The following is a 14,783-nucleotide window of genomic DNA, read 5'->3' as shown; positions in this document are numbered from 1 at the left end:
TATTTAAAATATACTTACACTGTTCCCCCTTTACAAATGTTTTCTGAGCCATCCTCAAGAAATGGTCTTCCTTTAGTTTTCATAGCATTTTAATATAAATGATTCTTAATCTTTTTCTTCATCCATTTAGTCCTACATCTCTTATATGTCTATAATGCCACTTGTGTAAATGTTTATTTATAAATTCAGACTTTTACTAAAGGAAAAAATTATCACTGATCTGGATGCTGAATTCCACATTTGAGTTTATTCCGTTTTAGAGTGAACCATCACCTCTCTAGTTATCTCATTATGTTTAACAACCTCTGACATGCATAAACTAAAGTGAAACATGGGCTGGTGTTTGCTGTTGTTGCTTTGGGTTTATTTGGTATATGAGGTATTGCTCCATAGAAGAAAATGTGTGTAAAGCATAGCAAGCCACTGGTTAAACTTGCCAGTTCCAGTTCAGTTATGATCTCAAAGTTTTCTCCTTTAAACCTTTCCTTATTTTGCAACTTTTTTGTTTAATTAAATTTCATTTTGTTTTATGGATAACATACAGACTTATGACCCTGCTTTTTCAGTTTCCACATCAGTATCCGCCCCACCTCACCCCATTTCCTCAGCCTGTGCTTGTCAGGCTTCAGGCAAGATACTGGAGTGGGTTGCCATTCTACTTCGTGTGGGTCTCTTAGGGTACACAGCAGATGCAGCTAATATTTGTGAAATGTTTGCCACTGGCTGTTCTAAAAAACCTTTCCTCCAGTGGCTCATTTAATCCCGACCTAGCCCTATGATAGAAGAACCATTGTTTTATGAGAGTAGTAAAGTGTAGGTGTGAGAAGGCCATCTCTAGATCTACTTCCTCACTTCCACGCTTTGTGACCTTGGGTAAGTGATTTCACCTCTCTACCTCAGTTTCCTTAGCTATAAAGTAGAAATAATGACACTCTCTTCACTGGGTTTTTGTGAGAATTCATGTGTTCATGTAAAGGACTCAGAAATGCTTGGTTTTCCCTTTTCTACCTATTATTTCATTAATTCAACAAATATTTATTGAGTACCTGCTATGTGTTATTCAGTATTTAGTAGTGAATGAAAGAGATGAAAAATTGGCCCATAACTTGTGGAGCTTACTTTCTACTGTGGGAGAAGAGGGAGAGGAACAATAAATAAGATAAACACCCAGTGATACATACTAGGTTAGATAGTAATAAGTGTTGAGAAGAAGGAAGAAAGCAGGGAAGGGGAGTAAGGCTTCAGACAGAGATACCTCTTGTCATGGGTTACATTTGAAGAGCTAAAGGAAATGAAGGGGCTTCCCTGGTGGCTCAAATGGTAAAGAATCTGCCTGCAATGCAGAAGAACTGGGTTCGATCCCCTGAAGAAGGGAATGGCTACCCACTCCAGTATCCTTGCCTGGAGAATTCCAAGAACAGAGGAGCCTGGTGGACTAGAGTTCATGGGGTCACGAAGAAGTGGACACGACTGAGTGACTAACACACACACAAAGGAAACGAAAATGAGAGAACTGGCTAGGCAAATAACTGGAGGACGTGCGTTCTTGGAGAGGAAACAGAAATTGGTAAGGGCCTGAAGCACAAACATGGCTACAGTGGAGGGAACAAGCAGAGAGTAGTAGAAGATGAGGCATAGAATGAGGAGCCGACCATACAAGTATCAATGGATAGGGTTTTGCATGAAGCTTCAATGAGGACTTTAGCTTTTCCTGTGAGTGAAATGGGAGGTATTTTTAGGAGAATAATGACAAGATCTGACCTGGAATTTAATAGCAAATGTGTTGAGACTAAATGGTAGAGATGAGGACAGGGTAGAGAGGGAGATCTGTTTGGAGGCTGTTTCGACAATACAGGCTGAGGGTGACGGTGCAGGGACCAAGGGGGTGGCCATGTGAATCACAGAGCCATGCGACTGAATGTGGGGAGTGTGTGGAGGAGTCAAGAGTGACACCAGGGTTTTCACCTTTTGCAGTTGGACAGGTAGTTTCCATCACTTGAGGCAGGAAAGCCTGTAGAAGAAGCTGTTGTTTTCATCCCCATTTTGTATATGAAGAAACCTAGACACAGAGAAATTAATTTGGCCAAAATCACACAGAGTAGAAATTGATATAACAAGGACTCAGTTATGCAGAGGCTAACTCCAAAACTCATCTTAACTTTTAATATTAGACTGCTTCCCAGTATTCTTGGGCCATTTTCCTGGAGTGCCAGTTGTATTCAGATTATTCACAGGAAAATCATTGTGTTAATGTTAAGCAGCATGGAGATATAATTGGGGATAAAAAAAGTCACACTAATTTTTAAGATACAACTGTTAAACACTTCAGATTATTTGTCAGGTTTTAACCCTGCTGTCCTCAGCTTCTCCATTCTTGTGAAATTCTCTTTTCTGTGTTTTAAGGCATCTTGGTGAAGTTATTGAGAAATATTCTCATGTTTTTTATGAGTATTTAGTAAGCTCACATGCATCCCAGACAACATCAAAATAGTCACAGCTACCTTGATGAAAATCTTGCTTTCTTTGGTTCTCTACACTGGATCCTCCCTTCAGTATTTTTTCCTTCCTTTTTCTGGTTTGTACTCTGCTTGACTGGAAGCCTCAGCCAGAGTTGGAAGTACCTCTCCTTTATTATATGATGTGCTGCTGCTAAGATACTTCAGTAAATACTAGTGTGCTAGTTGATCATTTTGATTCTAAATATTGATAAGCAATCTGCCTTCTTGTGTGACTAGTTCCCCTGAGACCTCCTGAAATTAGTTTGACAAGTCGAAGTCCCACTGATATCCTCGTCTCCTGGCTGCCCATCCCAGCCAAGTACCGGCGGGGCCAGGTGGTCCTCTACCGCCTCTCCTTCCGCCTGAGCACTGACAACTCCGTCCAAGTTCTGGAGCTCCCAGGGACCACTCATGAGCACCTCTTGGAAGGTCTGAAACCTGATAGTGTCTACCTGGTGAGGATTACTGCTGCCACCAGAGTGGGGCTGGGAGAGTCTTCAGTGTGGACCTCACACAGGACTCCCAAAGCTACAAGTGTGAAAGGTAAATGTTGACTATTGAGGAAGAATAACACAGTATCTTTCTTTTTTGTCTTATTTAACTTAGGTTGATATTTTTAAATTTTGTCTTAAAAATTAAAATATTCCATAAATCATGGGTTTAATTGAAAACAATTTAAACTTTTGGTTACTCTATGTTTAACTTGCACATCCTTCAAAGATACATGGGTCCATATTATACAGAGTGAAGTAAGTCAGAAAGAGAAAGATAAATATCATATACTAGAATTGGACATGGAACAAAGGACTGCTTCCAAATAGGAAAAGGAGTACGTCAAGGCTGTATATTGTCACCCTGCTTATTTAACTTATATGCAGAGTACATCATGAGAAACACTGGGCTGGAAGAAGCACAAGCTGGAATCATGATTGCCGGGAGAAATATCAATAACCTCAGATATGCAGATGATACCACCCTTATGGCAGAAAGTGAAGAGGAACTAAAAAGCCTCTTGATGAAAGTGAAAGAGGAGAGTGAAGAAGTTGGCTTAAAGCTCAACATTCAGAAAACTAAGATCATGGCATCTGGTCCCATCACCTCATGGGAAATAGATGGGGAAGCAGTGGAAACAGTGTCAGACTTTATTTTTCTGGGCTCCAAAATCACTGCAGATGGTGACTGCAGCCATGAAATTAAAAGACGCTCACTTCTTGGAAGGAAAGTTATGACTAACCTAGACAGCATATTAAAAAGTAGAGACATTACTTTGCCAACAAAGGTCCATCTGGTCAAGGCTATGGTTTTTCCAGTGGTCATGTATGGATATGAGAGTTGGACTGTGAAGAAAGCTGAGTGCCAAAGAAATGATGCTTTTGAACTGTGGTGTTGGAGAAGACTCTTGAGAGTTCCTTGAGCTGCAAGGAGATCCAACCAGTCCATCCTAAAGGAGATCAGTCCTGGGTGTTCATTGGAAGGACTGATGTTGAAGCTGAAACTCCAATACTTTGGCCACCTCATGCGAAGAATTGACTCATTGGAAAAGACCCTGATGCTGGGAGCGATTGAGGGCAGGAGGAAAAGGGGACGACAGAGAATGAGATGGCTGGATGGTATCACCAACTCCATGGACATGAGTTTGAGTAAACTCCGGTAGTTGGTAATGCACAGGGAGGCTTGGCGTGCTGCGATTCATGGGGTCGCAAAGAGTCAGACACGACTGAGCGACTGAACTGAACACATATATATGAAATCCAGAAAGATGGTACTGAAGAATTTATTTGCAGGGCAGCAGTGGAGAAACAGACATAGAGAACAGACTTATGGACGTGGGGAAAGGGGAGGAGAGGGTGAGGTGTATGGAGAGAGTAACATGGAAACTTACATTACCATATGTAAAATAGAAAACTAACGGCAATTTGCTATATGTCTCAGGTAACTCGAAACAGGAGCTCTGTATCAACCTAGAGGGGTGGGATGGGGAGTGAGATGGGAGGGAGGTAAGAGAGAGGGAATATATGTATACCTATGTCTGATTCATGTTGAGGTTTGACAGAAAACAGCAAAATTCTGTAAAGCAATTACCTTCAATTAAAAAATTAATTAATTAAAAAAGATACATGGGTCTAAATGAAATTGAATTACCAAGTTATTTATTAATGGAGACCTAATTAATATCACTCCTGTGCCAGTGCAGCCACTGCACTTAATGCAAAGAAATAGAGTGCTCAATTTTTCTGGTCTCCAAAATCACTGCAGATGGTGATTGCAGCCATGAAATTAAAAGACGCTTACTCCTTGGAAGGAAAGTTATGACCAACCTAGACAGCATCTTAAAAAGCAGAGACATCACTTTGTCAACAAAGGTCTGTCCAGTGGTAATGTATGGATGTGAGAGTTGGACGATAAAGAAAGCTGAGCACAGAAGAATTGATGCTTTTGAACTGTGGTGTTGGAGAAGACTCTTGAGAGTCCCTTGGACTACAAGGAGGTCCAATCAGTCCATCCTAAAGGAGATCAGTCCTGGGTGTTCATTGGTAGGACTGATATTGAAGCTGAAACTCCAGTACTTTGGCCACCTCATGTGAAGAGCTGACTCATTTGAAAAGACCCTGATGCTGGGAAAGATTGAGGGTAGGTGGTGAAGGGGACGACAGAGGATGAGATGGTTGGATGGCATCACTGACTCAATGGACGTGGGTTTGGGTGGACTTCAGGAGTTGGTGATGGACAGGGAGGCCTGGCATGCTGTGGTTGTTGGGGTCTCAAAGAGTCGGACAAGACTGAGTGACTGAACTGAACAGAATTAATATCACTACTATTTTTAAACAAATCATCAATTTAATAGAAAGACTATAATACTAGGAAGTTCCAGACCCTCCTCCTCTTTTACTAATGTGGAGTGTAATGTGACTGGGCTTTTTGTTGTTAATTGATTAATCACAATTAGATGGTCAAAATTAGGAAATACATATGACTGATTCATGTTGATATTTGGCAAAAACAACAAAATTCTGTAAAGTAATTATCCTTCAATTAAAAAATAAATTTTTAAAAATTAGGAAATACTTAATGCTTCTTTGAAAAAACTTAAAATCCACAAATATAATTTTGTTCTTATTTATATATTGGATTGGCCAAAAAGTTCATTTGGGTTTTCATACACTATTATGGAAAAACCGAAACAAACTTTTTGGGCAGCCCAATACCTTAGTTTTTTTTTTTTTTTTTTTCGTAGTATCATATACTTTTAATTCTGTCTCAAAGTTTAATATCGTTGTGTAATTTTTAATATGAAGGGCAAGTGTAATTATTGGAATTCAACTTTTATGCAGCTGTTGATTTAGAATGGAGAGCTCTCCACTCTCCTCTGTTTTTATGTGAATTATGAGTTTTCTTACACATACACATCTGATGAATTTTCTAGCCCCTAAATCTCCAGAGTTACATTTGGAACCTCTGAACTGCACCACCATTTCTGTGAAGTGGCAGCAAGATGCTGAGGACACAGCCACCATTCAAGGCTACAAGCTGTACTACAAGGAGGAGGGGCAGCAGGAGCACGGGCCCATTTTCTTAGACACCAGTGACCTTCTCTACGCCCTCAGTGGTTTAGGTGAGTACACTTGTACAGTGCTTTGCCTTTTTTCCTTCCTCTCTGACCATTCGGGAGGAAAAGTTACTGGATGCAAGGCAGAAGTACTGACTTAATGATAAAAAGAAAAGAAGTGACTTCACTCCCTCACTGGGTGCGTCCTGCTGCGTGCGTCGCTCAGTGGTCCTCGACTCACCGTTGAGTGACTCGGCAGTGTCACAGGTGCTCAGTCACTCAGTCCTGGCTGACTCTGCAACCCCGTGCGCTGCAGCCCGCCAGGCTCCTCTGTCCGTGGGATTCTCCAGGCAAGAATACTGGCGTGGGTTGCCATTTCCTCCTCCAGGCGATCCTCCCAACCCAGGGATTGAACCTGGGTCTCCTGCATTGCAGGCAGATTCTTTACCCTCTGAGCCAATATATCTTTCTATCTTCTCCCCACCTTTGGGCATCTGACTTTCTGAAGTTCACTTGTGGTGGAGTGAGATACCAATCTATTCTTGTGACTGTATGGTGGATGTAGAATAGAAATGTGAAAATAGCAATATTGTTATACCAGATGATCAGGTTAACTTAGAAATTAACTTAGAAATTGACATAAAGAGCAAATTAATGGTTACCAGTGCAGAGGGGAGAGGCACTATGGGGTGGGGGAGAGAGGGGTATAAAAATTATTGGGTGTAAGACAGGCTCTAGGATTATGATACAACATGGGGAATATAGCCAATATTCTGTAATAATTGTAAATGGACTGTAAGATTTAAAATTGTATTAACAAATAACCAATTTTTTTTAAAAAAAGAAATTGCCTGAGAGTTCTGTATAGGTATATTATTTTGCATGTGTAAAAAATATGTAAATTATGTACAAAATAACGCTATTACATATGAACCATGAAACTGTAAATATTTATTGTATATAGTTCTAACATAGAAACACTCAAGAAAAAAACACTTAATTTTATGTTTGGGTTCATCAGAGTTCTGAAAGACACTGTTTTGTTCCCTATTCATCCTATCTTTGCACAGTGAAAGGGTTTTGTGATATAAACATGTTTAGTAGAAGGTATAATAAAGACACTTACAACTACAATAAATGCATGAGTATAAACAGGTACTCAAGGTGTAGACTACACACTTAGCTGTTTGTTGCTCATGAGTAGATTTTTACCCTTAAGCACAAAGCATCAAGTTTATGATCATCAGCTGAATTCCTACTGGATTGTTACAGCCCCTTCTGCACACACTGGACATTTACAAGCACTCTGTCTTTCCCCGTCACAGACCACCCTTTGGTGTGCGGGCAGGAAAGAGGCACAGTGGTCCCATCCAGGAAGGCTTCATTTCCCTGGCCTTGCAGCATTAGACCAGAGTCCCTGTGAGTAAGAAGCAGTGGTGCAAATCTCTTTTCAGACCCAAGGACAGAGAACCCCACCCTCCACTTCCTGGCAGTGGTTTTCCAGATGGCATTTTGCTTGTAATCTTGTTGTTTTGGATTTTAATTTAATCTGTATTAGGTTAAATAAGTTTTACAGTTGATCCCTGTCATGCAGCTTTATAAAGGATGAGAAGTTACATATGTTCCAGGGTGACCTTCCTTAAGCCATTGATGCTCAGATGACATTAGCGCAACCTACTGTCAAGCACTCAGCAGCATTTATCTCTAGCCACGCTTTCTCAGGGTGCTTTCCCTTTCCATAGGCATGTCATTTCATCTGGAAAATTTTAGTCAGTATCAAGTAAGAAACAGGCTTTGAGACAATTGTTGATGAAAAATCGTACATCAAGCTTAATACCTCCAATTTCTTCACTGATAGTTTAGAAATATAAACACACTGAAGATAGAAAACAGTAGATTCTTAGAGCAATCTTCTGGAATATATTAGTAGCTTATTCTAAACAGATGAGTAATGTATTAGAAAAAAAAGTAATGCTCTGCTTGTGAAAAGTTTAGAGAAACATTTTATTAAAACTTTGCCAATTAAAAACAGTTCTTTAAAATTTAATTTTTTTCTGCAGATAGCATATATTTATATATATATATATATAGAAGATCCATTGATTTTTGTTAAAATCTTTTATAATCTCTATATAATAGCTTTCATCTTATAAACCTTTATTTCTTCCTGTGTTTTAAAAATAAATTGCATATGTTTACTGCCTGAGTTTTTTTTTATGGTATGATCCTTTGCATATGCCATTTGGGGTAATTCAGTTTAAAATCATTTTATAGTGTATAAAAATAGGAAATGATTCTGTTATAGTCCCTATACCCCATCTATTAAAATAGCCCCGTGTTTCCTGACTGGAGTTGGGCTGAGTGGCTGGAGTAAGTGCAGTGCAGGGAGGCAGAGGACTTCGTCATGGCCGTAGGGCTTTCTTGTTAGAGGCACGTCCATACCCCTGGGGTTTCAGGGACAGAGCTGGAATGGTTGACTGGCAGGGATGCAGTTGTACAGATTCACACAGTTGTACAGCTGTTAATTAGATCACCTTTAAGATGCCTTCTAATTTTTAAGAGTCCTGGGATCCCATCTTCCTTTTCTTAAAAGTCACCATGGGGCCTAGCCTAGCTTATAGCAAGCGAATGGGTTTACCCCACTGAGCAACCAAGTGTTAACAGCTCTCACTCCTTTCCTTCTTACTTTTGGCTGTTGGGGGGTGGGTGGTATCTTCTGTTAACTGGACAGCTGACCATCTGTGATCATTTTTAGTGAGAGCATCTGGCAGTAGCTGCCTGTTTAACAGAGAGTGATGTGTCTAAAGGGCAGTAGGTTAAGGGAACCCTATCTCTGTCTTACATGGCGAATACTTGCTTTTACTGAGCTTCTGCACATTAAAGATACTCTAACTGGAACTAGATTTACTAAGTGGGCTTGGAAATGAAATTTAAATGCTTTTGTTTGCTGATTCATTGTCAGTTTGAGTAGCAAACTGATGTCTCAAAATTTCATTTTCATACTAATCCCCTTCCTGATGCCCTTTTTGTTCAATTTCTGATAATTAAGTTTTCATTAAAAAAGTATGCTACTGGGACATATTCTCTTTAGTAATATATATAGGTCTTTGTTTCTGAAAAAAAGAAATAGGTGAAGGAGTTCATGTATTTCAGTTCCTTTGACAGTCATTTAAAATTCTTTTTTATGTAAGGCATTATTATAGCACTAGATTAAAAAAATGTAACCAATGTGACCACTCCTTAAAACAAGAAGGATTAAACCAAGAATCAGTTGACTTACTTGTCTAATTTTCTCCCAAATCTGATTAACTAAATTTAATTGTACTTAATATTGAAAGTTATTTTAGAACATTATACTTTAAACCCTCAAAGCTCCATTCCCTGAAATGTAGAATGTTTTGTTTCTTAAAGTGGGTAAAGATTCTTGTGTATTTGTTAGTGTAGTATAAATATTGGCAGAGCAGTGGAAGTATTTTAATGTTGCTAGTTTGTTCTGGTTTAATGGTTTTAAGATACACAGTTTGATTTTATTGGAAGTGGTTTACTTTGGGGGAGTTGGATAAAAAGCACTGGGCTTGTGATTTAATGTTTATGTGATTTGTTCTAAATTGTGGTTTGTGGTTTTCTTCAAGATTTTGCATCTTTGTAGTGATTATTTTCACTTACTTTTTTTACCCCCTTGGTACTTCAAGTGTTTTTGTTCAGTTTAAATAGAATTTTAAAGTGTTTGTTTCATTCGTCATACAATAAACTGAAGCAAAATTAATAGCACAGTTGTGCTCCCTGATAATAGGCTGATTGGAATAATTTGTTCCTCTTTTATTGTCTGTTTATTTCAGAAATTGGCTTCAAATTCTGAAGTTAGAGTTTCTAATCACAAAAGGACTGTTTTCATAAGCTGATTGTCAGAAACTGTTCTTAATTGTTTTGTCTGTGTAGAAGAAAGTGAAAAGGGGAGGATTACTTATATAGTGCTATTGTTAGTTTAGCATTTAGGACACTGATAGTAGATCATCTTTAGCTTCTATTTTGTCAAAGAATTTGTGCTATTAAATATTTCACAGCAAGCATGATTAGTGAGCAGGCTATTTAGCACCAATTGTAAAGATCTAAAATATTTAAAATCACACCTTCAAAACTTAGAGATCTCTTTTTGAGAAATCTAAAGTTAGAACTCCCAACACTAGGAGTAGGAGTCTGAAGAAACAGTCCCTGGTTAATGATGTAATTTTTTTTCTTTTTTTTAAAATTTGTGTTTTAAATTAAGGAGGAAATTTGCTATACAGTGTTGTGATGGTTTCTACCATACAGCAACGCAAGTGTAATTTTAAAGTCCATTAGCCAGTTTGTGTAGAAGCATGATAAAATTAAGTGAGATTTCTGGGTGTTATCTTTCCCTATAGTATTGATAGAACAGAGTTTGGTTGCATGGTTACATATCTTATGAAAGAAAATAGAGAACTAGCATTAGTGAGCCAAATTGATCTAACCGGAGGAAGTTGTAATCTTCCCTTTCATCAAGGCAGAACAGAATTTTGTGGCATGATGATCAGAGACGCTTCATTGTGAACCTTACTATAATAGAGATTTTGTTTTCAGGAGAATTAGAATCTTTCAATTTATGAAATATGGAAGTCACGTTTTTAAAGCAAGCCTAAGTCTTTTCAGAGACTGTGTTCCTCACCCCTCTCAGCCAAGGAAGGCTTAGATAACACTCAGAAAATCTTTGAAAGCATGCTGCAGGTGAAAATCCGTATGATGTGGTTGGTCTGCATGCTTCTGACTGTATCACTTAAGATGGAGTAAAAAAGACATGGTATTGTGTAACAAAATCTTGCTAATGGTGAATAATTTCAGATGTATAATTCTGTACTGACTTTTAGTGTATAAATTAATTTCAGATAATCTGGTGCTTTGATAGTGACTACCAGCCCAAATACCATTACAGATGTCAGGAGTCTTTCACCGCTGAAGTAATGTATCAACAACAACATAAATATCATTAAGCATTCTGTCCAGATTAGCTTTGACTTCACAATGCAGCACTAGTTTCTGTGAGATCATTTTGCATTTATTTGTTAACAGACCATTTTTAGGATTGGTGTAGACATTCCATTAACATTATTGTTATCATTTACCACGGGCAAGATCTTTGAAGACATAGTCTCACATTTTTTGTCTCTCTTCAGTTCTTCCTGTGCTTTACCACAGATAATTTTCACTTTTAGTAGAAAAAGTTGCTCTGAACAGTATCTGATTACATTCTTTTATTCTTTCTTTTCAAATAATTACAAAATAAGTTCATTTAACTGAAGTCAGTAGACTTCTTAAAGGAATGATTTTTGGAAACCACCTGCTATGTAGGCCATAAAATTGACTATGAGCACTAATTAAAGGGAACATTTAAAAAGTACTGTATTTCACTTCCTTCATTGTTAAATATCTTTTAAGTTATCATTTTTTAATTTTGTGTTTAATCTGTTATCAAGACAAAACATGTTGACAGAGACTTTAGGGAATAGTGAAATATTTTTTCCTAATTTACTAATAGTGAAAATCTTAAAAATTTCCTTCTCTGTACTGTCCAGCAATGCCACATATGATTGATATTCAGATCACACTTTAGAACCTTAATACTTAAATTTTAAAAAATACTTAAAAAATAAGTTGCTCAAAAGAAATGGAGCTTCTGGTGTAAAACATCCCATTACTAAAAAAATACTGTTTCATTAAGACAATAAAAAAACTTTTGTTTGACAATTTGCAGCTACCTCTAATTAAAAACAGAATGTTTGTAGGTTGATGAAACTGTAAAAACTATACAAAAGTTACAGTTAATCATCTGTTTATCTTTTCTTAAATTCTTTTTCTTGGATGAAAGGTAATCTTCCATTTTAAAATATTTTTGGTACTCTCTAGACAAAATTAGACACCTATACTTTCTGTTTGGAAAAAATCTTGCCCAACTTTTAAGTCTTAACTCTTCTGGGAATATTTTTGTGATCCCAAATGGAATCAGGCTTTCCAATAGTACATCATGTACAATACACTGTTGCAGAAGCCCATGGCCCTGACAGAGGAAAAGCATCAGTTGACTAGGTTTCATGTCTATTGCCTCAATTTAACTTACAAGTTCCACAGTTCATTAACAAATTAAATCCTGGTTGTTTGCCTCAATAGAGATAATAATAATAGTTATTTTAGAATGTTAGGAAGATTAAATAACATAATACACATAAGGGTTAACATTGCATTATAAATTGCATTGTACGTCCTCAACAAATGTTAGCTGTCGTAACTGTTTTTAAAATGGTTCTTCTCCCAGGATGGAGTCCGAAAATCTGGATTTAAAAAAAATTTTTTCCCATGTTACTTTCCATGATCATTAGATGTGGAGACCACTACTTCTTGAGCTTTAATATGTGTATGAATTTATCCGGAGCCTTGTTAAAATTTACTATGTCTGGGTGAAGCCCGAAATTTTTGTATTTTTGCCCATTTTGAGAAGCAAGGGTCTAGACCGAGACTAGGCAGATTTTCTCTGTAATGAGCCAGATAGTAAATATTTTAGGCTTTGTGGGTGCTATGAGCTGAATGTTTTATGTTCCCGCCAAATTCATATGGTGAAGCCCTAATCCATAATGTGACTGTATTTGAAGACATAGCCTTTGAGAGTGTGATAAATGTTGAATGAGGTCATGAGTGTGGGGCCCTAATCTAATAGGGCTGGTGCCCTTATAAGAAGAGAAAGAATTACTAGAGTGTTCTCTCCACCATCAGACAGTAAGAAAGTAACAGTCTACAAGCCAGGAAGAGAACTCTTATCAGAAACAGACTCCTGCCACACCTTGATCTTGGACTTCCCAGCCTCCAGAACCTTGAGAATGTCATTTCTATTGTTTAAGCCATCCAGTCCATGGCATTTTGTCATGGCAGCCTACGCAGATGAATACAGTGAGCCACATGGTCTCTTCCACAAATGCATGACTCTGGCACTATAGCACAAAGCAGCATAGAAAATTCATAAATGTATGGGTGTTGGTTATGGTCCAATAAGGGTTTATTTATGGAAACTGAAATTTTAAAAAAATATTTATTTGGCTGTAATGGGTCTTAGTTGTGGCTCCTGGGATCTTTGGTCTTCATTGCAGCATGCAGACTTTCTAGTTGCCACATTCGAACTCTTAGCTGTGGCATGCAAACTCTTAGCTGGGATATGTGGAATCTAATTCCCCAACCAGGGATCAAACCCAGGGTCCCTGCATTGGGAGCATGGCATCTTAGCCACTGGACCATCAAAGAAGTCCCTGGAGACTGAAATGCAAGTTTCATGTAATTTTTGATGTGTCATAAATATTGTTTAAAATTTTTTTCTGACTGCTCAAAAATGTGAAAACCATTTTTTAGCTGACAGGTTGCCCAGAGGCAGTAGGCCATATTGCTGTGGTTTGGCAATTCCAGGTGTAGACTTGATATTCTTTGCTCTTCAAAATGTGGTCCCGGGATCAGCAACATAATCTGAAATTTTATTTAAATGTTGAATTTCAGGTTCCCCCGTCCCTTCCCCAGATCTACTGAATCAGAGTCTCCATTTTAACACAATTACTAGGTGACTAGTATGTACATAAATGTGGAAACACTGGTCTAGATGACCTAGTACAGTAATATTTTTTCTAAATAGCCATGTTAATTTTTTATAACTTAATAACTCTTAGTTCTAGTTTGTTATTCTTGTTGGAAATCTTTCATAAATTTATTTTTGTGCCTTCTAGATGCCTATAATTGTCAGGCCAGTGATAGTTTTTAATTTTGTTACTGCTGAACCTCTTTTTAGTCCATGTTTATTGTGCTTTTTATTGTCTATCTTGTTTCCAGTCACATTTCCCCATACTTCTCAGCTTGTTGATGTTGTTCAGTTGCTGAATTATATCCGACTGTTTGCAACCTCATGAACTGCAGCTCTCCTGGCTTCCCTGTCCTTCACTATCTCCCGGAGTTTGCTCAAACTCATGTCCATTGAGTCAGTGGTGCCATCTAACCATCTCATCTGCTGTTGCCCCTTCTTCTCCTGCCCTCAGTTTTTCCCAGCATCAGGGTCTTTTCCACTGAGTCGGCTCTTTGTATCAGGTGGCCAAAGTATTAGAGCTTCAGTTTCAGCATCAGTCCTTCCAATGAATATTCAGGGTTGATTTCCTTTATACAATGAGGAAAACGTGAACTTCATGGGTATCATCATTCAGTCAGTACATTTCTTCCCAAACATTCAAGGAGTGGGTGAGTCACAGACTTTCAGGTATAATCTTATAGTTTGAGTCCTATATTCCTGTATTTTGTTTGCCACTGAGTACTCCTTCACAGATTCATTTTCTGATTGTCAAATATTTACCAAGTTCACCATGTGGTGGTCCCTACATTAGAACACAACCATATTTAATGTAGACAGATCATACATTTGGGGAACTTAGGAGGAAGAATAATAATTAAATAAGCAATTAAAATAAGGTGTGATGAACTCCTTGATAGTGGAAGTCAGATTGCTGCTATGGCATTTGGCAGGAACCTCTGACCTACTTGAAGGCTAAAATGGGGATGGCTTTCAAGAAGAGAGAATATTTGTGTTGAGCTCTAAAGGAAGATCTCAGCCAGGCAAAGGTGCTGGGGCAGATACAGGTTGTGGGGGTCTGATAAAATAAAATAATATAAAGTAGGTTAAAGCAATATAAAAATATACTACAGAT

At 38.0% G+C, this 14,783-nt stretch overlaps 1 protein-coding gene across 1 annotated transcript in view; it reads left to right on the top strand.

The window, feature by feature from the left end:
* The window catches only part of PRTG (protogenin), a 136,852-nt gene that overhangs the window by 77,669 nt on the left and 44,400 nt on the right, over positions 1-14,783 (top strand). The window contains exons 10-11 of the mRNA XM_061158236.1: positions 2,736-3,041; positions 5,923-6,111. Coding sequence (XP_061014219.1) covers positions 2,736-3,041; positions 5,923-6,111 — 495 coding nt within the window. The remainder of the gene's footprint in view (positions 1-2,735; positions 3,042-5,922; positions 6,112-14,783) is intronic.

The sequence above is a fragment of the Dama dama genome, chromosome 12 (genome assembly GCF_033118175.1).
Source record: "Dama dama isolate Ldn47 chromosome 12, ASM3311817v1, whole genome shotgun sequence".
Taxonomy (NCBI): domain Eukaryota; kingdom Metazoa; phylum Chordata; class Mammalia; order Artiodactyla; family Cervidae; genus Dama; species Dama dama.
This window is presented reverse-complemented; position numbering and strand designations above follow the sequence as displayed.